The sequence below is a fragment of the Larus michahellis genome, chromosome 2 (genome assembly GCF_964199755.1).
Source record: "Larus michahellis chromosome 2, bLarMic1.1, whole genome shotgun sequence".
Taxonomy (NCBI): Eukaryota; Metazoa; Chordata; class Aves; order Charadriiformes; family Laridae; genus Larus; species Larus michahellis.
The window spans coordinates 52,661,636-52,679,967 of NC_133897.1; the positions used below are offsets into that span (position 1 = coordinate 52,661,636).

The 18,332-nt window shown below is 41.7% G+C and overlaps 1 protein-coding gene across 1 annotated transcript; it reads right to left on the reverse strand.

Moving 5' to 3' along the window:
- Positions 1–1,235: 1,235 nt before the first annotated feature.
- On the reverse strand, positions 1,236–18,032 carry LOC141738281 (putative G-protein coupled receptor 141). Its single transcript, XM_074573491.1, has 2 exons — positions 17,985–18,032; positions 1,236–2,183 (listed from the first exon to the last, which is right to left on the reverse strand). Exons 1-2 carry the CDS (start codon positions 18,030–18,032, stop codon positions 1,236–1,238), a joined length of 996 nt encoding a protein of 331 aa, XP_074429592.1.
- Positions 18,033–18,332: the final 300 nt, after the last annotated feature.

An 18,332-nucleotide genomic window follows, 5' to 3' on the forward strand; every position in this document is an offset into this window, starting at 1 on the left:
AAATTAGCCATTGCTGCTGGGTTACAGAAGCCAGGAATTTATACTCTCTTTTGGGGATGAGTGTAAAGCAGATGAGCTATGAAAGCCTGAATGTCTTTCACAAAATTATTCTGCTGAAGTTTTGCTCTTTTTAAGAGGAATTTGATTCTGTCTTTAGAGATAGCAGCTCACAATGCCTCACTAAGATATAATAAGCTTTTTCGCTATACCAGGTTTATTACCTTTTTCCATCCCTCCAATTCAAGCAGTAACGTTTTAATTTCTTCTACTACTGCAGAGTACTAAATTTATAGAATTGATTTGAAGCTAAACATACTGTGAGTAATTAGTTATAAACTTCAGAATTTCACAAAGTCAACATATGAGAAAAAAAGTCATTGTTACCTTGGACACCTAAAATATTTGACTTTTGAAGAGAAGACAACTGCTGTCTAAATGATCTAAATAAAATGATCATCACTGTTTAATATTTTTTTAAATTGAACAATTCCGTAAATAAAAATACTTGCTTTTATTTGAACTCACAATGTTCATTTCAGTAACAACGTGAAATTTTTGTAGTTAGAAACATTTTCATAATGTGGGGAAGAGAACAAAACTCTTTTCTGCTGCAATGATACCATCTCCAAAAGGTGATTTTGAGAAAATCTTTTATGAAATAAGTATTTGTTTCTGGTTTGTTTTTAAAGAGTTGGTATAATTGTTCGCTTAGAAAGTTACACTTGTCTTTACAGTGAAGGAACAGACCTACTCAGGAGGAACAATAGCTTCCCTGGTTTTTATGAGACCTTGTGGGAAATAAATAAGAAATATATGCGGAAAATTACATAGATCTTTATGTTTCAAAAATCTGTACTTTATTCCATAAAAAGCTGCTTTTCTCTTTGTGTTTCTACATACTTTGCAAATTCTCTTGAAGTCTCTTCCTACTGCCTTTGACTTCACAAACTTTGATGTAAACATAGTAAGACAGAAAAGCCCGTGCCCTTTCCTTCCTTTCTTCCAGGTGCATCTGCAACCCAGTAGGTAGCGTGATGAGGAAATCCCAGAAGTACTCCAACAGTTTACCACCTGTGACACTGGAGGCAATTTGCCCCATTATTTCGGGGAGCAGCTGCGCAGAGCCCTGTGCGAGTTTGCTGCGCTGTTTCCAGTGCCCACGCTGACTTGCTGAGGAGTGGATTTGCCATGCCTGTCCAGCACGGTGCTCCGCCAGGTCCAGGTCCATGTGGATGCTAGCAGCAAGACAACCTGCTACGGAGAACACCCATCTTTTGCTTAAAGAGGCGACTTCCACTCAGCACAAACGACAGCAGGTCCAGACAGCTGAGGGCAGTCAGACTCAAAAAAACTTCATTGTAGCTTTCTAACTGGCCAAATTCACTCACGTGCTGTATGTAGTAGGCCCTAAAGAGGTGATAGGGAAGGAAGCAAATTATGATGACGCAGATGAAAATCAAGTTTTTCACCTGGGCCCAGAACTCTTGGTGTGACCAGAAGGAGGTGGAAAGTTTTCTTGACACTTTTACCAGGATGAAAATCTGCAGGCCCAAGAGGACACAAGTAATGCAGGCGACAACTACAATTATGGTGTAGTTCAGGGCTCTCACGCTCCCCTGCTGTAGTTCTTGGTGGAACATAAAGCATGTTGTAATTTCATATGAGCCTGAGCGTCCATACTCAAAGTACAAGACTGGCACCACAAAGACCATGACGAAGAGCCACACAGCAGCGCTTGCTGCAATGGCGTGCAGCTTCCTGTAAAACTCTACCTTGATCTTCCATTGAAAGAAGATGAGCCACCGGATCACCAGCGTGATCACATAGAATAGGAAGGTCAGGTACATGTGGATGTGCACCATTGCACTCACTGTTTTGCAAAATGGCATCTTGAATACCCACTTCTTGTTGACATAGTAGTGCAGGCGGAAGGGCACCGTGAAGACGAGGAGGCTGTGCACAACGACCAGGTTAATGATGGCTGTAGTGGTCACGGACAGAGTGTTCATCTTGACCAGCACAAACGACATTGTGATGGACCCAATCCCACCTCCAGCAAAGACAACTGAGTAGACAGTAATCAGTATGGCACTCATGGTGTTGTTGTGAGTGAAGGCAGAGGAGGGGTCACTGCTGTTCCTGTTCTCTTCAGTCATGTTCCTGAAATCTTCCTTGTACATATTCTAGAAATAAAAGAACACATAAAGACTAAGATAAGGTAGGAATGAGAGGGCTCGCCTGAAAAGCCAGCAGAGCTTTCCTCCTAGATCTTGCTCAAGGGATAATCCTGGAATCTCATAGCTGGCACAAGCTGTAACCAGGAGTTTTTATCCAAACGTCCCCCAGCCTAGAGAAAAATGGCTGAGAAGGTTAGGTGGAAAGGATGCTCTAATCCTTAGGACGTTGCTAGCCGTACCCTAGCTAGCATGAGTTAGTAATATGTGGGAAGAAGAGATCGTTAGAGAAATGACATGATTGTGGTGGTTTTGAGCTCTCTGTGTTACTAGTTGTCCTCTCTTCTGAGCATCTGTATGCTTTTTCAGTGAAGATCAGAGACATTGTTCAAATTCTGCTACTCATTCATCAGTTTGTTTATTTGCAACACAAATCTGCCCTTTCCAGAGCCAGATAATAACCATATGCTGCTCTATCAAAGCTACAAATTTTGTTTGTTACCAAGAGATGAGTTTTGCACACATGACAGTCAACTCCTTCTTCTCCATGGACAGTTTACCTGAGTAAGGGATTAAACACCATGGATACCCAGCCTCCATAGAGATCCTGCTCAGATCCTGCCAGACACGTGGGCAGTGCTGTTCTGGTGCTCAGGGCCATTTCATATCTAATACTTGCCAAACAGGTGTTACAAAACAGGCTGTTAGAAAATGTTAGGAAAGGACATCCTGGGTTAGTGCAAATAAACCTGCCTGGCCCGAGCTGAGGCTAGATGAAAGTTAATAGTTTAATAAGTATGCTATACATTTTTAATATATTCCTGTTTCAAAGAGAGATTAAATATAATTTTATAATTCTAAATGTAACTTCTGGTAGGATTTTTAAGTACTACAAGATCATGTGGGAGGGGAAGAGTTCAGGTAGGGTGTTATCCTGAAGCACGTTTGTATCTATGAAAGTATCAAGGGGATGTCCACACTACAGTCACAGAAAAGAAGTGGGGGAAACCGATCAGTGCTGGGCTCTGTACTATCCCAGTTATACTGCTACTGCTACCCCAACTATAATTTAAAACTGACTCTGGTGTGCCATCCATTTCACCGGTGAATCCCACAATACAAGAGGGGTTTTTCTCACGAGTGAGTTTTTTCAGTTTTTCTCTTAATGTTGCAGTGTTGCTGACTTCACAAAGTGGTTCCTCTGTCTCTTTGTACGACTGGTGTTTCAGCTTATTTTCATTTTTAGGTAGCACGTACTGCCAAAAGCTGTGATGGGAAAAAAATTCTTTAGCAGCAATTTCTTCTGTGGAAAAGAGGAAATACCTATAAAAGTTTATAAACCGGTTTTGCTCACAATGGGGAATGAACATCTGTGACGCAACTCAGATATTTTTTGCTGTTTCTTAGCAATATTTCTAAGCATTCGCACCTACAGTTATCAAGATCTCTTTATACATGGGAAAGTCAGTTATTCTCTAGCTATTCCAATGCATCTAAGACTCCAGATATTTTATTGTAGTCAACATAAATATAACTGCCGTACGTCAAATTGATGTGTTGGGTGTTGGAACTTACTGACCTTTTCTGCTTGAAACTGTGTTTCGGAATTACGCGGACAACTCATTCCAGTGCATTATGAGAAGCAAAATGGGTTGCAATGAAAGAGCTTTTTCTCAAAGGCGCTGCTGGTTGGCACACTGCAGCTCTTGCATCAGAAACCAACGAGTTCCTCCCAGTTCTGTTCCCGTTTCCGAGATATTGCATTTCAGCTTCACAACTGTGCAAGCCAGAAGGGATTAGCAATAGCTGTTCCATCAGTTTCCCCAAGTTGTTAGGCTTTTAATTCGAAAAGATGTCTCTAAAGAGCGGCATTATCACACTGTTTTAATTTAAAATGCATATTTAAAGTTTAAAAAGTGCCACAGCCCAAAAGGCAATGCTCTGGAAACGTGGGTTGGTGCGAGCAGCCCCAGCATCAAGGCTGCACGTGGAGAGGAAGGACACCTCGCTGTCACCCTTTGGAGCCCGGCAGTGAAACATGAACTGAAGGCAGCAAGGAACAGATAAGCAGAAGTCAGATAACTGATATTTTCCTCAGACATTCCTATTAACGTGACAGCGAGAGACCTATTTCTGTCTGCAAATGAGCAACTGAGACACTGAAATGCAGGTTTCTGCAGAATTCTGCAGTCATCACTAAATCCCTTCATTGTAAGATTCTGCAGGAAATCTCACTTTCATTAAACTTCATGGGAAAAGCTACCAGCAGCTGGTAGGAGATTATCAGATCCCCAGTACTAGAGACATCCCACTGAAACATCATTGCATGACGAACACAGAGTATAACATGACACAGGGCGTGTTTCACAGAGGAAACGCTGCTTTCTGGTGAAATGAGGTTTCCTATTGTACTGACATTCACCGAGCCATAACCTACTGACCTGAAATACAACTAACAAGTCCTTTGGCCAGAATTTAACAGGAGGCACATGGAATGAGATCAAATGCAGGTCTTACAAGAGACTGACTAATTATATGACATAAGCCTATATACAGAATTTCACTGGAGACATGAGATACAGAAGTCTCCAGGAGCTGGAAAATGTCTCACAGCAGAGGAGGAACAACAGAAGAGACCACTGCGAGCGGTATTAAGCTATCTAAGAAATTATCTTCCCCCATGCTTCCCCTTTGCCAGTGTCAGCTGGTGTAAGTAGAAATGCCAATAGAGGGCTTCCTCTATTCCTCTGCGCATACAAAGGCAGAGAGTTTCTCCTCAACGAGGCATTCTTGTTTCTGTGCCTTCCTAGCCCCTCTAGCTACTGCCAGTCCAGTGATATTGCTCAAATTTTGGAGCAAGGTTTAGTCTTACTCTGTGTTAAGCCTCTCACTACTTGGCTAAACTTCTGCTGGGCATGTGCTTTGAACAGCCATGAGGCAATGATGATGGTCAACCACTTCATTTGAATGCCACAGCAGTTAAAGAGACATCTGCTGGTGCCAAGAGCCTGGGGACAATTGCCAAAAATAGCTGTGTTTTAGTTTGACAAAGGAGGTAGATTGCCAAGAGGCCAAATGCCAGGTTCTTTCAGAAATAGGGTCAGCAAAAAGATTCTCGTGCATTCAAGATTCAGCAGTTACCAAGTGCGGCGAAGGCCATCACATGCATTTCCTGTGGCTTTCTGTGCGGCACAGCCCACAGGACTTCCCTGGACTGCTCCCTTCAGGCCACAGCGTGTCATTTACAAAAACTATGCGGTCTCTGTCAAAATTTTCCCAGTCAATGCATATTCATTCCAGCCTTCAGGAATTTGTTTCTCTATTTTACTGTTAATTATTCTACTGTTTAAAAAAAAAAAAAAAAAAAAAACAAAAAGGGTGAACCACATTTCTAGACAGAATTTGTACAGCCTCAGCTTCCAGGCATAGTATGTGCGTCTGGTTTAAAAAAAAAATCTGCTTCAGATTTAAAAATCCTTTGTTAAATTTTGTCTTTCCCTATAGATACCTGGAGATAAGTAGAGATAAAAGACAGAAGATACTTATTCTCTCTTCATCCCAGTTGTACTTGTGGCTCCTCACTGAACTGCCTCCGTCAGCATTGTGCTCCTATTTGGTTCTTAGATAAACAACTTCGCATTTGGCAGTGGTAAAATGCATGTTTCTAGTTTGCACCTGATTTAGCAATCCAGAACAGCCTGTCACTGCCTCATTCCCTTTGTTGCATACTGTTTTCCAAACCAGGTTCATCAGTAACCATTATGTTACATCAACATTGTATCAACTGATATAAAAACCCCAAAACACCCTGATTTGTCTAAAACAATGACCACTCATAGTCTCTGCCAAACAGTGAGCTCTACTATCTGTACTACAAGCGTTTGCAAAATGTATCCCTCCATGTATGTCTGCCGAGGGACTGGCAGGCTTCACACACATTTTCACGTGTTCTGACAGTTGGGTTCTGCAGAAGCAGCGTCTGCAGCCTGCATTGCACCCAACTGAGAAGTTTCATTTGAATTTGGAGGGGAAAAAAGTTCAATTCGAATCAAAGACTTCTGGTTTTGACAGACTTAATAAAATGGAAAAATGAGTGTTTGTCAGAACTGACATTTCTGCATTGAACTAGTCTAGGTTGGAGGCAGTGCAAAATGCAAATATTATTTAACAAAAGTCTGTTTAAAATGTGCATTTGTTTCACAAACAGTTAGTCTCAGAGATGCTTTCTGTTTAGAGCACTGTAATTGTTTTTCAATTTGCTCTAATTTCATGCTGTGTTATGGTAATGTAGGCTACGCCACTAGAATAATTGCAGAAGTCTCTTCATTTCAAAATAACCACACACACCTGAAGTTTGAAGTATAAACTTCTGCTTAAAGGAAAACATTGCAAATTAAAAATATGAAATATCAAGTGTGTGTTTACATTTAGATATCACCTTTTTTCAAACAACTTTCAGTGACTCCTCTAACTCATTCCCTGGCTCATTGACTCATGTCTTGCAGGCTGTGTCATCATTATACCGATACTTCTTAGTCTAAATCCAGCCTATTGAAGAACAAGTGGGATGGAAAAATATGTTGAGTTAGTCCTCTTTTGTTTGAGATTTTTCGCTGGTTTTACACAAAAATGGAAACCATGGAACCTTCCTAAAAATAATTACTTACCATCCTAGCTGTATCTTACAAAAGAGAACAAACTTATCCTTCTGGTCTTTACAGGGATTGGATGATACGAAACATACACACAAAGATGGATGAAAACAAAAAGAATTGCCTCCCAATTTTAGGAGCCAGTGTAGAACTACAGGATAGCAATATGAAAAAGGAAGGAACAATGTTTTCCTGTACTAGGAAATTACAAATAACAATAATGAAAACAGTTGTGCAGAAAAGCTTTAAAATGTCTTCAAAATAAAACAACCAGACAAATGGATATTTTTTTTTTCTAAAGTTGCAAACATTGTTTTAAGAGCATTGCAAACCAAGGCTTTTGTTCATTCTGTGTATACGTACAGATTAGGGTTTATCTCCACTCTTCAAGTGTTGTTTACCTGGCTCTTCATTTTGTGTAAGCTCTAAGAACAAAGAGGAAAACACCTGATATTTTAAAGAGTCATTGCCTTACTTCCTCCTTCAAGCCTACAATGAAGCGATAAACATGAGCCTCAGCTACGTGAGGGCAGGGCTGCCCATAAGCCCGCAGCCTCAGGAAGATTTTTAGTTGCATCACAGGATCCTCCAATTCGCAGCTATTTCTTAGCCAGAGGAGGTCTTCAAAGCATCCTGTTTCTGAAGGGTTACATTCTTCTGCTGCCTAAAATGATCAAGTCTACACACAGGTGTAAGCCCCGCAGATGACAAAGACGCTCATTTGGAAAGGTTATTCCCCAGAGCAGAGGGGATCATTTGAAAGAGTGTATTGAGAAAACAGGGTAGGACAGGAGCAAAATGTGATCCATACTGTAACTGACTAAGTGTGGGTTTGGATATGGTTAAAGTACAGACATCCAAATGTAAGGGATGAGAAGAAGCTCACCCTAAAGCCCAGCACCACGTCTCAGTCCTGCTTTCTGCCAAGACTTGTAGCTCAGCATCTGGATCTTGGCACTCGGTGCCTTTGCTACACCTCTACGGTGCTAGCAAAATGGAACTAGGAGATTTTTTTAATAAAACGTCAGTATCAAAGGCTCATCGGCAGCGATGATTGCTGGATGGTGCATGTGGTACAAGACGTCTTCCTGCAGGACTGAGTCTCTGTGAGGAGTCTCTGCAAGATCAGTTTTGCCCTCCTGCTGGCTTAACTCATTTCTGTCGGAACACACAGTTGTATTTAACAGTTTTGAAAACAAATGGTGTTAACAATCGACATTTACTTATAATCTTACATAAGAACATTTTAACTGACTACATCCTGTTGCTTCACATTTGGTTAAGAAAACACAAGAGATGTACCGTTCTGTGGTACTTCACAACAGACTGGTATGTGATGGGGACTGTCTTCTTGCATTTTGTGATTTTTACAGTGGCTAACAGCTAAAGAGCAGTTCAGATAATATCAAAAATTGATCATAATAATAATGCTTAGCTCTTATCTAGTATCTTTCTGGAGCTGATCTCAAAGCTCTGTTGAAAGGTATACATATCATTCTCCCTGTGCCAAAGCTAAAAAAATGAAATCTCCATGTTTCAAAGACAGATATAAAGCAAAGATATCCTTAAATCAAGTCCTGTACCTTCTCGAGTTAATCATGTTGTCTTGGCTTCTTGTAGGTCTTGTTCTAGAATAAATACATCCTGATTAACAGTGGGAAGAAAGTCAAGATATCTTAAAGAACTACAGGTTGCGTCTGAATGTGTGGAGTTTTTTCAAGTTATATAATATTGTTGATACCTATAATAAGTTAATACATATGTTAATATGTATAATATTGTTGATACACATTGTCGATACATATAAAAATTACATTATATTGTTGATAAATAACAATGTTTTTTTCCCAAGCAGTCATCATAAACGGGGCTTTCCAGGTTGACTTCTTTCCATATGTTTGCATTCTGCAAATCTTCAATCCTTGCACTGACCCAGGATTAAAACAAATATTGAAATACCAGAGTATGGTCTGGGACATCCCATTATCTAAGATAAAGTTAGTGTCAAGCTCTAGATAGATATAGAAAGCTTAATACACATGATTACAATTCAATTTCCCTGCTAAATTGATGCAATTTTGCCCAAGATTTAGCAATAGCATGTATAATCACTGGAGTATGTTTCTCTCACTATGGTTCAAAGAATAGATTCAAGATGTATGTTTAGATTTTCACTAGCAATGTACTGAGCTGGTGGCAGAACGCGGTTATTTTCGAACATCACACACCAGCTGAATTTAAGAACAGGTGCTAGAAATGCGTGTTTTTTGTAAGTTATGAGTAATTGCTGATGGTCTTAGCAACACCGCCAAATCTAGAAGTAGTGTGATAGTGGGTTTTCACAGTATGATTGTATCACCTGGATCAGTCCTTCACCTAGTTTGAATTTGCACTATACCAACAGTGTCATGGACCAAGGCTGTTTAATAATATTTGAGAGTCCAGCCCAGATTTCAAGGACTACTTGTCCTGAGATCTGAGTAGCATCAGCACTCCTTTGCTCTGGATTGTGTGAAAAGTCCTTGAGAAAAGAGATCGGTGTCCTTTACGTTCAGGCATAATACATGCCATTAGTGATTTTTCAGGTGTTCCGAACACAGAGATGTACACAGAATAACCATGGCAACCTAGGTGGTTTGCTTTTCTATATTTATTGCACCAGGACTCGAGGATTTTGAGTGTTAATTCAGAAGTGGACTGTAGGAGGTATGCAGATCCGGTGGTCAGGTCTTCTGGAAATTGCACTGAAACCGCCTTCCAAAATCCTGCAGTAGAGGTATCAGGTGGCTGGTCAGATTAAACAAAGTTCAGTTTCTTGACAACTAATCTGATATAATCTATGCTTTCCTAAACTGGGGAAAATACCATATTGCCATGTACGCTTGACTGTGAAAGAAACGGTTTTAGCAGATGTACTTGTGGGGTTGGTGTTGGTCACCTGTTCCTCAGGCTTTTTCTTAGCATGGGTCAAAGCAGTGTCCTCAAGCAAGGGCACTGTCTGCTTCCTACGTAAAAGGATGAGATACAGGGAGAACATCATCCACTGCATCTTGTGCTCCTTACCCAAAGCCCAGATCTGCTCAGAGTCCCTCCCAGTGCCAGCTATGGGCCTGGTCCTAGTATGCAAGACTGGCTGGATCCGTTATTAAGCGGTTAATTGCAGGTTAATTGCAATTTATCATTAAGCAAAAGATCAGCTGCTAATAGGAATAGCTGAAAGACAGTATGTAGTTAGATAAGTAACTCTAGCTGCTACCAACAAAATTATATTTTTGACTCATATTTTTAATGTGCCTTACTATTTCAAGCACCTGAATAGAAAGATATTGATCATCTACAAAATGAAAAAGTTTCAGCATCAATAACAGCCAAAAATGTTTTGTAGATAATAGGTTTCTATAAACATCTCTGTCTGGGTTCTGAAGCGGTTGTGATTTGTGGCCGTCACCCAGGAGGTGCAAGGCATCCTCTGAGTGAGAAATACTGCCTGCGACACATCTGAAATAACATTTTGGAAAAGTATAGGGAGAAAAATGAGACTTGCAATTCCTCATTTCACACATCTTTGCACAGCAGAGATATAAATTCAAGCTCCTCTGAAAAGTGGAAATACATCTGGTGGCCTCCTCTGAGTTCCCTTTTCCAATTTAAGGGGAAATAATGCCCTCTTTGCAAGCTACCATCCCTGGGCATTATTACTCAGAAGAAATTTGCTTAAAAGTACCTGAGGCAGAGTGATGTGGAGAAAGTCTCTTTCCCCTTTGGTCTATCTCACTACCTTTCCCTCCTTTGGAAGATGTACCTCATTCCATGTTGAATTATAGCGTATCAATAAAGCCACCTCAAATTTCTATTCAGCTCTTACCATAATCCAGATCTTTCAACAGAGAAGTACTGCAAACAAAACAAAATCTAAATCCCCGTGAAAATCTGCTGTACTTCTTTGATAGTGTGCGGGGGAGAGATCACAAATCCAGAAAACAACCGTTCTAGCCCTAATAATTTGCCTAACTTTCCCCACACCTACTTCTGTTTTCTACTGACGCTCTGCTTTGGCCTCAGTGTTTGTCACTGAGGCTGGGAGGAGCAATCCAAACTGCATACAAAAGACAACTGTGCAGACTCCAGTCTAAATGGACCTTTTTGATGTGGTGTCTTACTTATTTTTAACAACTGCACGTTTCCAGCCGCCTATCACCAACTTTAATACTATCTTGTTCTGCAGGATTTTACTAGTTCACATCTGTCGCATGCCAGTAGGTTTTTCAGGATATACGCCTTTCATTGGGAGTCCAGCACAGCAATTCACTCGCTATCAGAGCTTGTTCCCATCAGGATAAAAAAAAAAATGGAGGGGGGAGCTGATTGACGAGGAGATGCATTACTCCTGCCATAAGGATGACATTAGACTGCAGAGAATGAAATCATATATGCAGTACCATGCTGATCCTATACGCATATATGTCTTTCCAAGAAGAAAAAGCCCTTCCCTTCACCTGAAAATACAGTGCTCATCGTGAAATTTGAATTCCATACTAGCCTCTCACTAATTGCCTGCTGAGGCAGGCAGCATGTTATGAGGAAGGATTTCTTTTTAAAAGAGATTACAGCACAAGTCTATTGCTACTCACCCTCAAAATGTTTACTGCAATTGCTAATACTGTTTTATTTTCACAGATTGTATATTTTGTTTGCTTTCTGACTGCAGAGGTAATATAAACGTCATCATCAGCACATGGAAAAAATCATGTTACTAATGATCGGTTTCATGCTGGATATACACATACAGCTATTCATGAAATTTAGTATGTTAAAATGCATTGTCTGTGTTGGCAGAGGAACAAACCTCTCTGCATTAGTCTAAGAGTGTCTGCCTAGGAGCAGTACAGAAAGAAAAGCTTAGTACCAGTACTGCTAGACTGATAACGAAGATGTTTTCCTACCTCGGCATAAGCACAATGAAATACGTGACTTCACTGCTACAGTTGGGTTACACGGGAATTCAGGGTTCTTCCTGTCTTTTTCAGAAATGAGGAATTTACTGCAAGGGAATGGATCCACGCTGCGTTCATAAAGTACATTGATTTGCAAGAGCCTGTCCTGATCGGCACAGCTAAAGACTGCATAACGGAACGAGGTGCTGTACGCATGCAAGTGCTCTCTTACGTCAAATTGCTTGGGTTGAAACGGTTTCTTTTGCTGTTAAATCTGGAGGTTTCTGTTCTGAGCTAATGAGAAGCATGTGTGTTAAAACTAAGACCTTCATTGCATTTGCCAAAGTGTGAAGCTAATTGTGTTGGGAATAAGCTCATTACCGGTGCATTTTTTTTAAGACTTTCACCTATTTTAAGTTCAGCTGAAAAGTTTAAGGATGCAGCCAGAGAGTCCAGCCAGACAGGTGTAGAAACGCCTACAGTAAGGACTGCTGTTCTGGGCTGTGGGAAGAATACCCACAACTGCCCTTTATCCCACCATCCTCCTAACTTGCTTTCTCTTAGCCTTTCTCCCCATTTCGTTGACACAGGACTCCCAAGGAAATCTTGGGCCATGCTGCTTGCGGCCATAATTCTGTTTTGCCAGTTCAAATCTGCTTATTTGGTTTTGGAGTGCCCTGTGCTGTCGTGTTGCACAGGACACCATGCAACTGGGCCCCTATGCTTCATTGGTCTTTGGGCCAATCTATAAAAAAATAGAATTGAAACCAATAAATTATCAATTAGCTTCCAGGTTATTTGATGTTCTGTACATCTTTCCGATCACTGGAAAGCATAAGCACCAAATATTTTACGTCATTATTCACTATAGTTCTTATGAGCTCCTCTTAGCTGAAAACAGACTAACAGGACAGTCCTGAATTATATTATGAGCCCTACATGATAGATGTACAGGGAAAAAAAAATAGTAAAATACACCTGGAGTCAGTAGAGCATGCTGGAGAGAAGCCCAAAATAGCACCAACATAAGCGGATACAACCGTGTGCGGTGTAGGAGATACCCTGTGCAGATATGAGCTCTGATCCCAGAGCAAATGGCCACAGCAGGGCAGTGACCTGCCCTCTAGCTTCTCAGCAGGATTTGTTAGACTGGCCACAGCAGCATGCCTCGTTAGCCCTATTGCTTCTGGTTCTGAGGTTAGAACATTAAGCACTAATTCAAATACATCTTCACAGAAAAGATATCCCCAAAATATCTTTCCTGTTGAAATCGGTGAATATTAAGAATTTGGTGAGAGTAAGAAAATAAAGCACATAATAGTTAATTTTTCTCGTTGCGCTACTGATGTGGAAATCATAGAATCACAGAAAGTTTCGGGTTGGAAGGGACCTTAAAGACCATCTAGTTCCAACCCCCCTGCCATGGGCAGGGACACCTTCCAGTTTTCTCAAAGCCCCATCCAGCCTGGTCTTGAACACTCACTGAAGAGAGATTCCCATTACGAGCTTTCTTTTCTCTCTGCACCATCAAACCAGGACCGTCACTGAAAGTGATTCAATGATTTCTACAGCCCCCATGGTGGGAGATCTCACCATTCACTGCTAAGTACCATTAGCACGCTGAAAAGTGCAGATAAAACAATGCTTATTGAGTATCCACTCCAGATTTTCCTTATGCCTCTTACTTTGGCTAAAACTCTTTTCCCCTTAATTTCACTTAAGAAAAGTTCACTCTGTTCAGTGAGCTGACAATAAAATAATGAATTCTGTATCAAAAGCTATCTCCACTTAATTTTCAGATTCAGTTTCCCCTAGACAAGTTATTGGGCATCTGAGCTCCTTCCCTTCCCACATCTAATATTATCCTCACTTGAACTTAATTTCAGTTGTGTAGAAGGTTCTAGGTTAGGAAGAAGTTGATTAATCTGGTGAGAGGTTCCAGCATTGTATTTTGTTATGTGTTTTTTTAAGTATTTTTGCCCTAAACTTTTTTGTTTCAGATTCAGAAGCAGCCTGCCCACATTGTTTTAGGGGTAAAAGGGTAGAATTCATGCAGTTTTTCTGTATGGCATTGGCAAAAGATATGCATGCTACCATGTGAGTCTGAGGTATGCGTGCAATTCCGAACGCAGTGCTACAGGGAAGTATCTAAGCTAGCTTTAAATAGGTGATAAATAGGTGATAAATAGGTGTTGGTGCGACCTTCCCTCTAGTCAAATTTATCCTGGTTTTCCAGGCTTACAGGCTGTAGTATTTCAGCGCTGCAGTTAGCTCCTCCAGAGCTAGTTTTGGTACCTCTGCGTGACACTGCAGAAAGCCTCGTGCACATTCCAGTTTTTGTCTACTGTGGCTGTTGAATCACAGAAACATCCAGGTCAGCAGGGATCTCTGGAGATTTTATGGTCAAACCTCCTGTTGAAACCAGGCCCTTAGACCGGGTTATCCATGGTCCTATCAATTTGAGCCTTGAATATTTCCAGCAACAGAGGTTCTGCCACTCCAAATTTTTCAGTGTCTGTCTTGGACCAGGAAGACCAAATTTGGACACAACATCCCAGGTGTGGCCTAACGGGTGCTAAAAAAAAAAACTCTTGGAGATGCAGGCCATGACAAGTTTTCCTTTCATTGCTGTAAGGGCACACTGCTGGCACACATTAAGGCTGCCCCCCAAGCAGTCAGACCTCCCAGACACACCCCCCCCACTGCTGCATGGGATTACCTTGTCCCAGGTGCAGGATTTAACAATTACCTTTGTTGAACCTCATGCAGTTCTTGCTGGCCCAATCTTCCAGCTTATTGCAGTCTCTGGTGGCACTTCCTTTCAGCATCTCCCTCCTCCCACTTTGTTGTCATCTGCATACTTGCTGAGGGTGCATTCAATGCTGCCCTCCCAAATTTTTATAAAGCTATAGTATTATTGAAAGCTGTAGTATTTATTGAATAGTATCAGGCCCAGTATTGACCCCCAAAGAACTCCTCCTCTGCCAAGCTGCTGGTTCAACTTTGACCCATTAGCCAACACCCTTTCAGCTCAGCATTTTAGCCAGTTCTCCAACTATCTTGTGGTCCATCTGTCCAGTTTGTATCTCACCAGCTTGTCTACAGGTCATTAAGATGACCACGTTAAGTGCCTTATTGAAATCAAGGTAGGTGATGTCCGTGGCTCTCTCCTCATCCACTGAGCAAACTGTTTCATCGTGGAAGGCATCACAGAATGGCAAATAAAGTCATTGCAATGCTCTTTGCAGGATGACAAGTACTTTTCTCCTAAATAAACCACCTTTACATCACACTCTTCATCATTTGATAGCTATTAGTCTTAAAATTTCCTCAAAAAAATACCAACTATAGCACTTAACACCTTCTTATATGCTCAAAATAACCCCGATTGTGAATACAAATACCTGGAAGGAATCCCTTCTTCCTTTCTTCCAAAAACTGCTTCACCTGTTTATCCTTCCCTGTAGGTCAGTGAATGAAAAGAGGCAAGCTCTGAGAAATGCACAGCTTGAGCTGGAGGCCTCATGCCATCTCCTGCAGCAGAAACAACACACCTGCAATCACTCACTTCTGCCAGGCTGCAGCAGGAAGGCGAGTGTTCCCACCACCAAGCCGAGGGCTGCCTGGTGCCTCAGCTTCTGCCATACAAGGCTGGGAGAGATCAAACTGGGCAATCCCATGTAAAGCCACACCAATATATTTGTCACCTTGTGATGTAAATCGAGATGTAAAACCTCCCATCAGCTATGACTCCCTGGAAGGCAGACCCAATGGTGGTCTGATCTCTGTCCATAACACCTGTGTCACACCAAGGCTGAACAGCAGCTGCACATATTTCTGGGACATGAAGTTTAGGGAGGTCCAGCTGATACGGACAGCGCACCATACATATGTAGCAGCCCATGCTGCAAGAGGATCCTCTACCTCAACACCGACTTCCTATACAAGATCACAGAATCATAGAATGTGTTGGGTTGGAAAGGGCCTTTAAAGGTCATCTCGCCCAACCCCCCTGCAGTAAGCAGGGACATCTTTAACTAGATCAGGTTGCTCGGAGCCTCTTCAAGCCTGGCCTTGAATGTCTCCAGGGATGGGGCCTCCACCACCTCTCTGGGCAATCTGTTCCCATTTCTTCTCTTCAAGATCCTCCACAGCCCTAGCCTTGCTTTTCAAAGCAACTACTCCCAGTTTCAGAATGAAGATCATGATGAGCAACTGCCCTTCCCAGAGACTCTTCAAGATAAGGACAAAGTGATTGAGATGGCCTGTCTCAGGGATGGCTCTGGGGCTAAGAACCCTGAACTAAGAACTACCACAAAGCTGCAAATTGGGTGCAATCTCTCGACCCAAGCTATTGCCTCTCTTACCTCTTAGGGAAATTCATCACAGCACATTTATTAAAGCAAACCACAACAACTTATCAAAATAAACTATTGTGCTGCAGAAATTTCTGCATTAGACTGAGGAGAAGATGTGGTAAGAAACAATCTCAGGCAGCTCATTAATATAGCCACTTTATTCAGTCTAGCTTTGAAAGGTATTTGGATACTTTGTGAAGATCAGCTAGATGTAATGACAGCGTCATCATTATATGAATCTATACATAACAATAGCAGGACTCCAACTATTTTATCCAGTTATTGGTATTGCTAGCTTTTTCACTCATAAAACGGTGAGCAGAATCTTCTGACCATGTGCTTGAAAGGCCAGTTCCTTTACATACCAAAATGAAGTGCAACTCTATAGCATATAATCACATAACAAAGCAAGGCAAAACAGCCATCGCATTTCCTACTACTCTCAGCATTGCTTTTGAATTGCGGGTGATTTTTGCAGCAGTTCTCTCAGAAAGATGAGTCTGTGTTTGGCTTATCACCTGAAAAGCAGCAGATAGATACATTTTTTTTTTTGGGGGGGGGGGCGGAAACATAAACAGCATACTCAAAGGAGCGATGCCTTTCCGTGAGTGCTAAGAACACCGAGGAGATTTAAGTTCTTATGTAGTGAGACGCTCCTGGACAGCAGCAAGTGTATGGGTGTTTTTGTGGAGTATCTGATGCCTTTCAAACTGCAGCCTAATTTTCCCTGCTGTAAGTTTTTTTGTGTGCGTCAACTGATAATGCTGTCAGAAAGATGAGAACTGCAATGGTACAGTTCAAAGTGGAAGAGGAAAAAACAATTCTGCTACTTTCTGTCTTTTCACCAGGAGGGACATGGGGCTGTGGGTCCACAACAGGAGGAAAAAAAGCTGCCACTGCTGCTACGGAAGGAAAAACAACCCACCTGATACATGATCACCCAGAAAAGTTAAGAAGTCCAAACAGAACACCACTGTGTAGTTACCGGAATAATATACGCATACACCAGTCTGCATTTGGTGACCCGGGTCATTTTTGCTGGTGTACCTTCCGATCACTTTTCTCCATCCTCCAGCCACAGATGATTTATCTGTATTACTCAGTTCACGCTTTTCTTTTCCCTGATCACTGAGGAAGATACTCAGCTGCTCTTTCTGGCTAACAAAGGAAAGCTCTGCAACATCAATAAAATGAAAAAACCTGTCACCCAGGATTCCCTTGTTGCCTTCCCAATGGCCTCCTGTACACGCTGAGCAACAGGAGAACAGGGATGTAAAATTCAGTATTGGAGCAGATAACCAGTGGCTAAGCCAGCTGTCCAAAGCCCCTCAAGAACTGAACACCAAACCACTCACCACCTGCCCTTGCTGAGCTTTGCAAGTGTCTGAGAGCATCAGGGAAGGTTTCTAAAAGCACCGAAGTGAAGGCAGAGCTGGCAACCCTCTGACTATTAGATGGACTTATGATCCTCAGCATCTGAGATGATTTTGAAAAATTTACTCTTTGTAAAAGAGTATCAAAGCCTATGAGAAAGCTAGTAGAAGCACTATGGAAATTTCCTTCTTATTCTTTGTTTGAAGATTGATTGTCAAAACCAATAACACTACTCGGGTCTTTCTGGTTTGCATTTTCTTTCAATAAACTAATTTTCAGAAAGGATCATGAAAGTGTGGATGCTATTGTAAAAGAATCCCAGGTGCCCTTCCTGCAACGCTGACTCCCAAAATATACTTTTAACTACCTTCTACTTCGCTTCCACATATTTCACAAAATCTGACATTCACAGCTGCCGCAGTGGACTAAAAACCTGAAGCACTTTTAACTTCCATCCTATAAAGTTTCCTCCCAGCTTTGCTTTAAGCTTACCTCCCACCAGGAACAGTCAAGCCCCATCCAGATCTGCAGACTTCTCATTTGAGTTCGATAATATTTCCCTCCTCCTCTCCAAGGTGAGGGCTAAAATACTCCCCTCTGCATGTCTGCCTCCAGTACCTCTGCTGAGTACCTTTGCAGCACGCACTTACCCGCGGACTCTCCGGCAGCATAGCAGGAGACTCGCCTCGCTCTCTACAGCTCCCCGACTTTGCAGAGAAGTGCTGCTGAGGAACTGCAACAGCCACCCAGCTCTGTTGGCTTCCTGGAGTGTCGTCCATTGCCCGCAAACCACAAACAACTGACAAGCATGATTGGACCAATCGTTATCATCTCATGCAT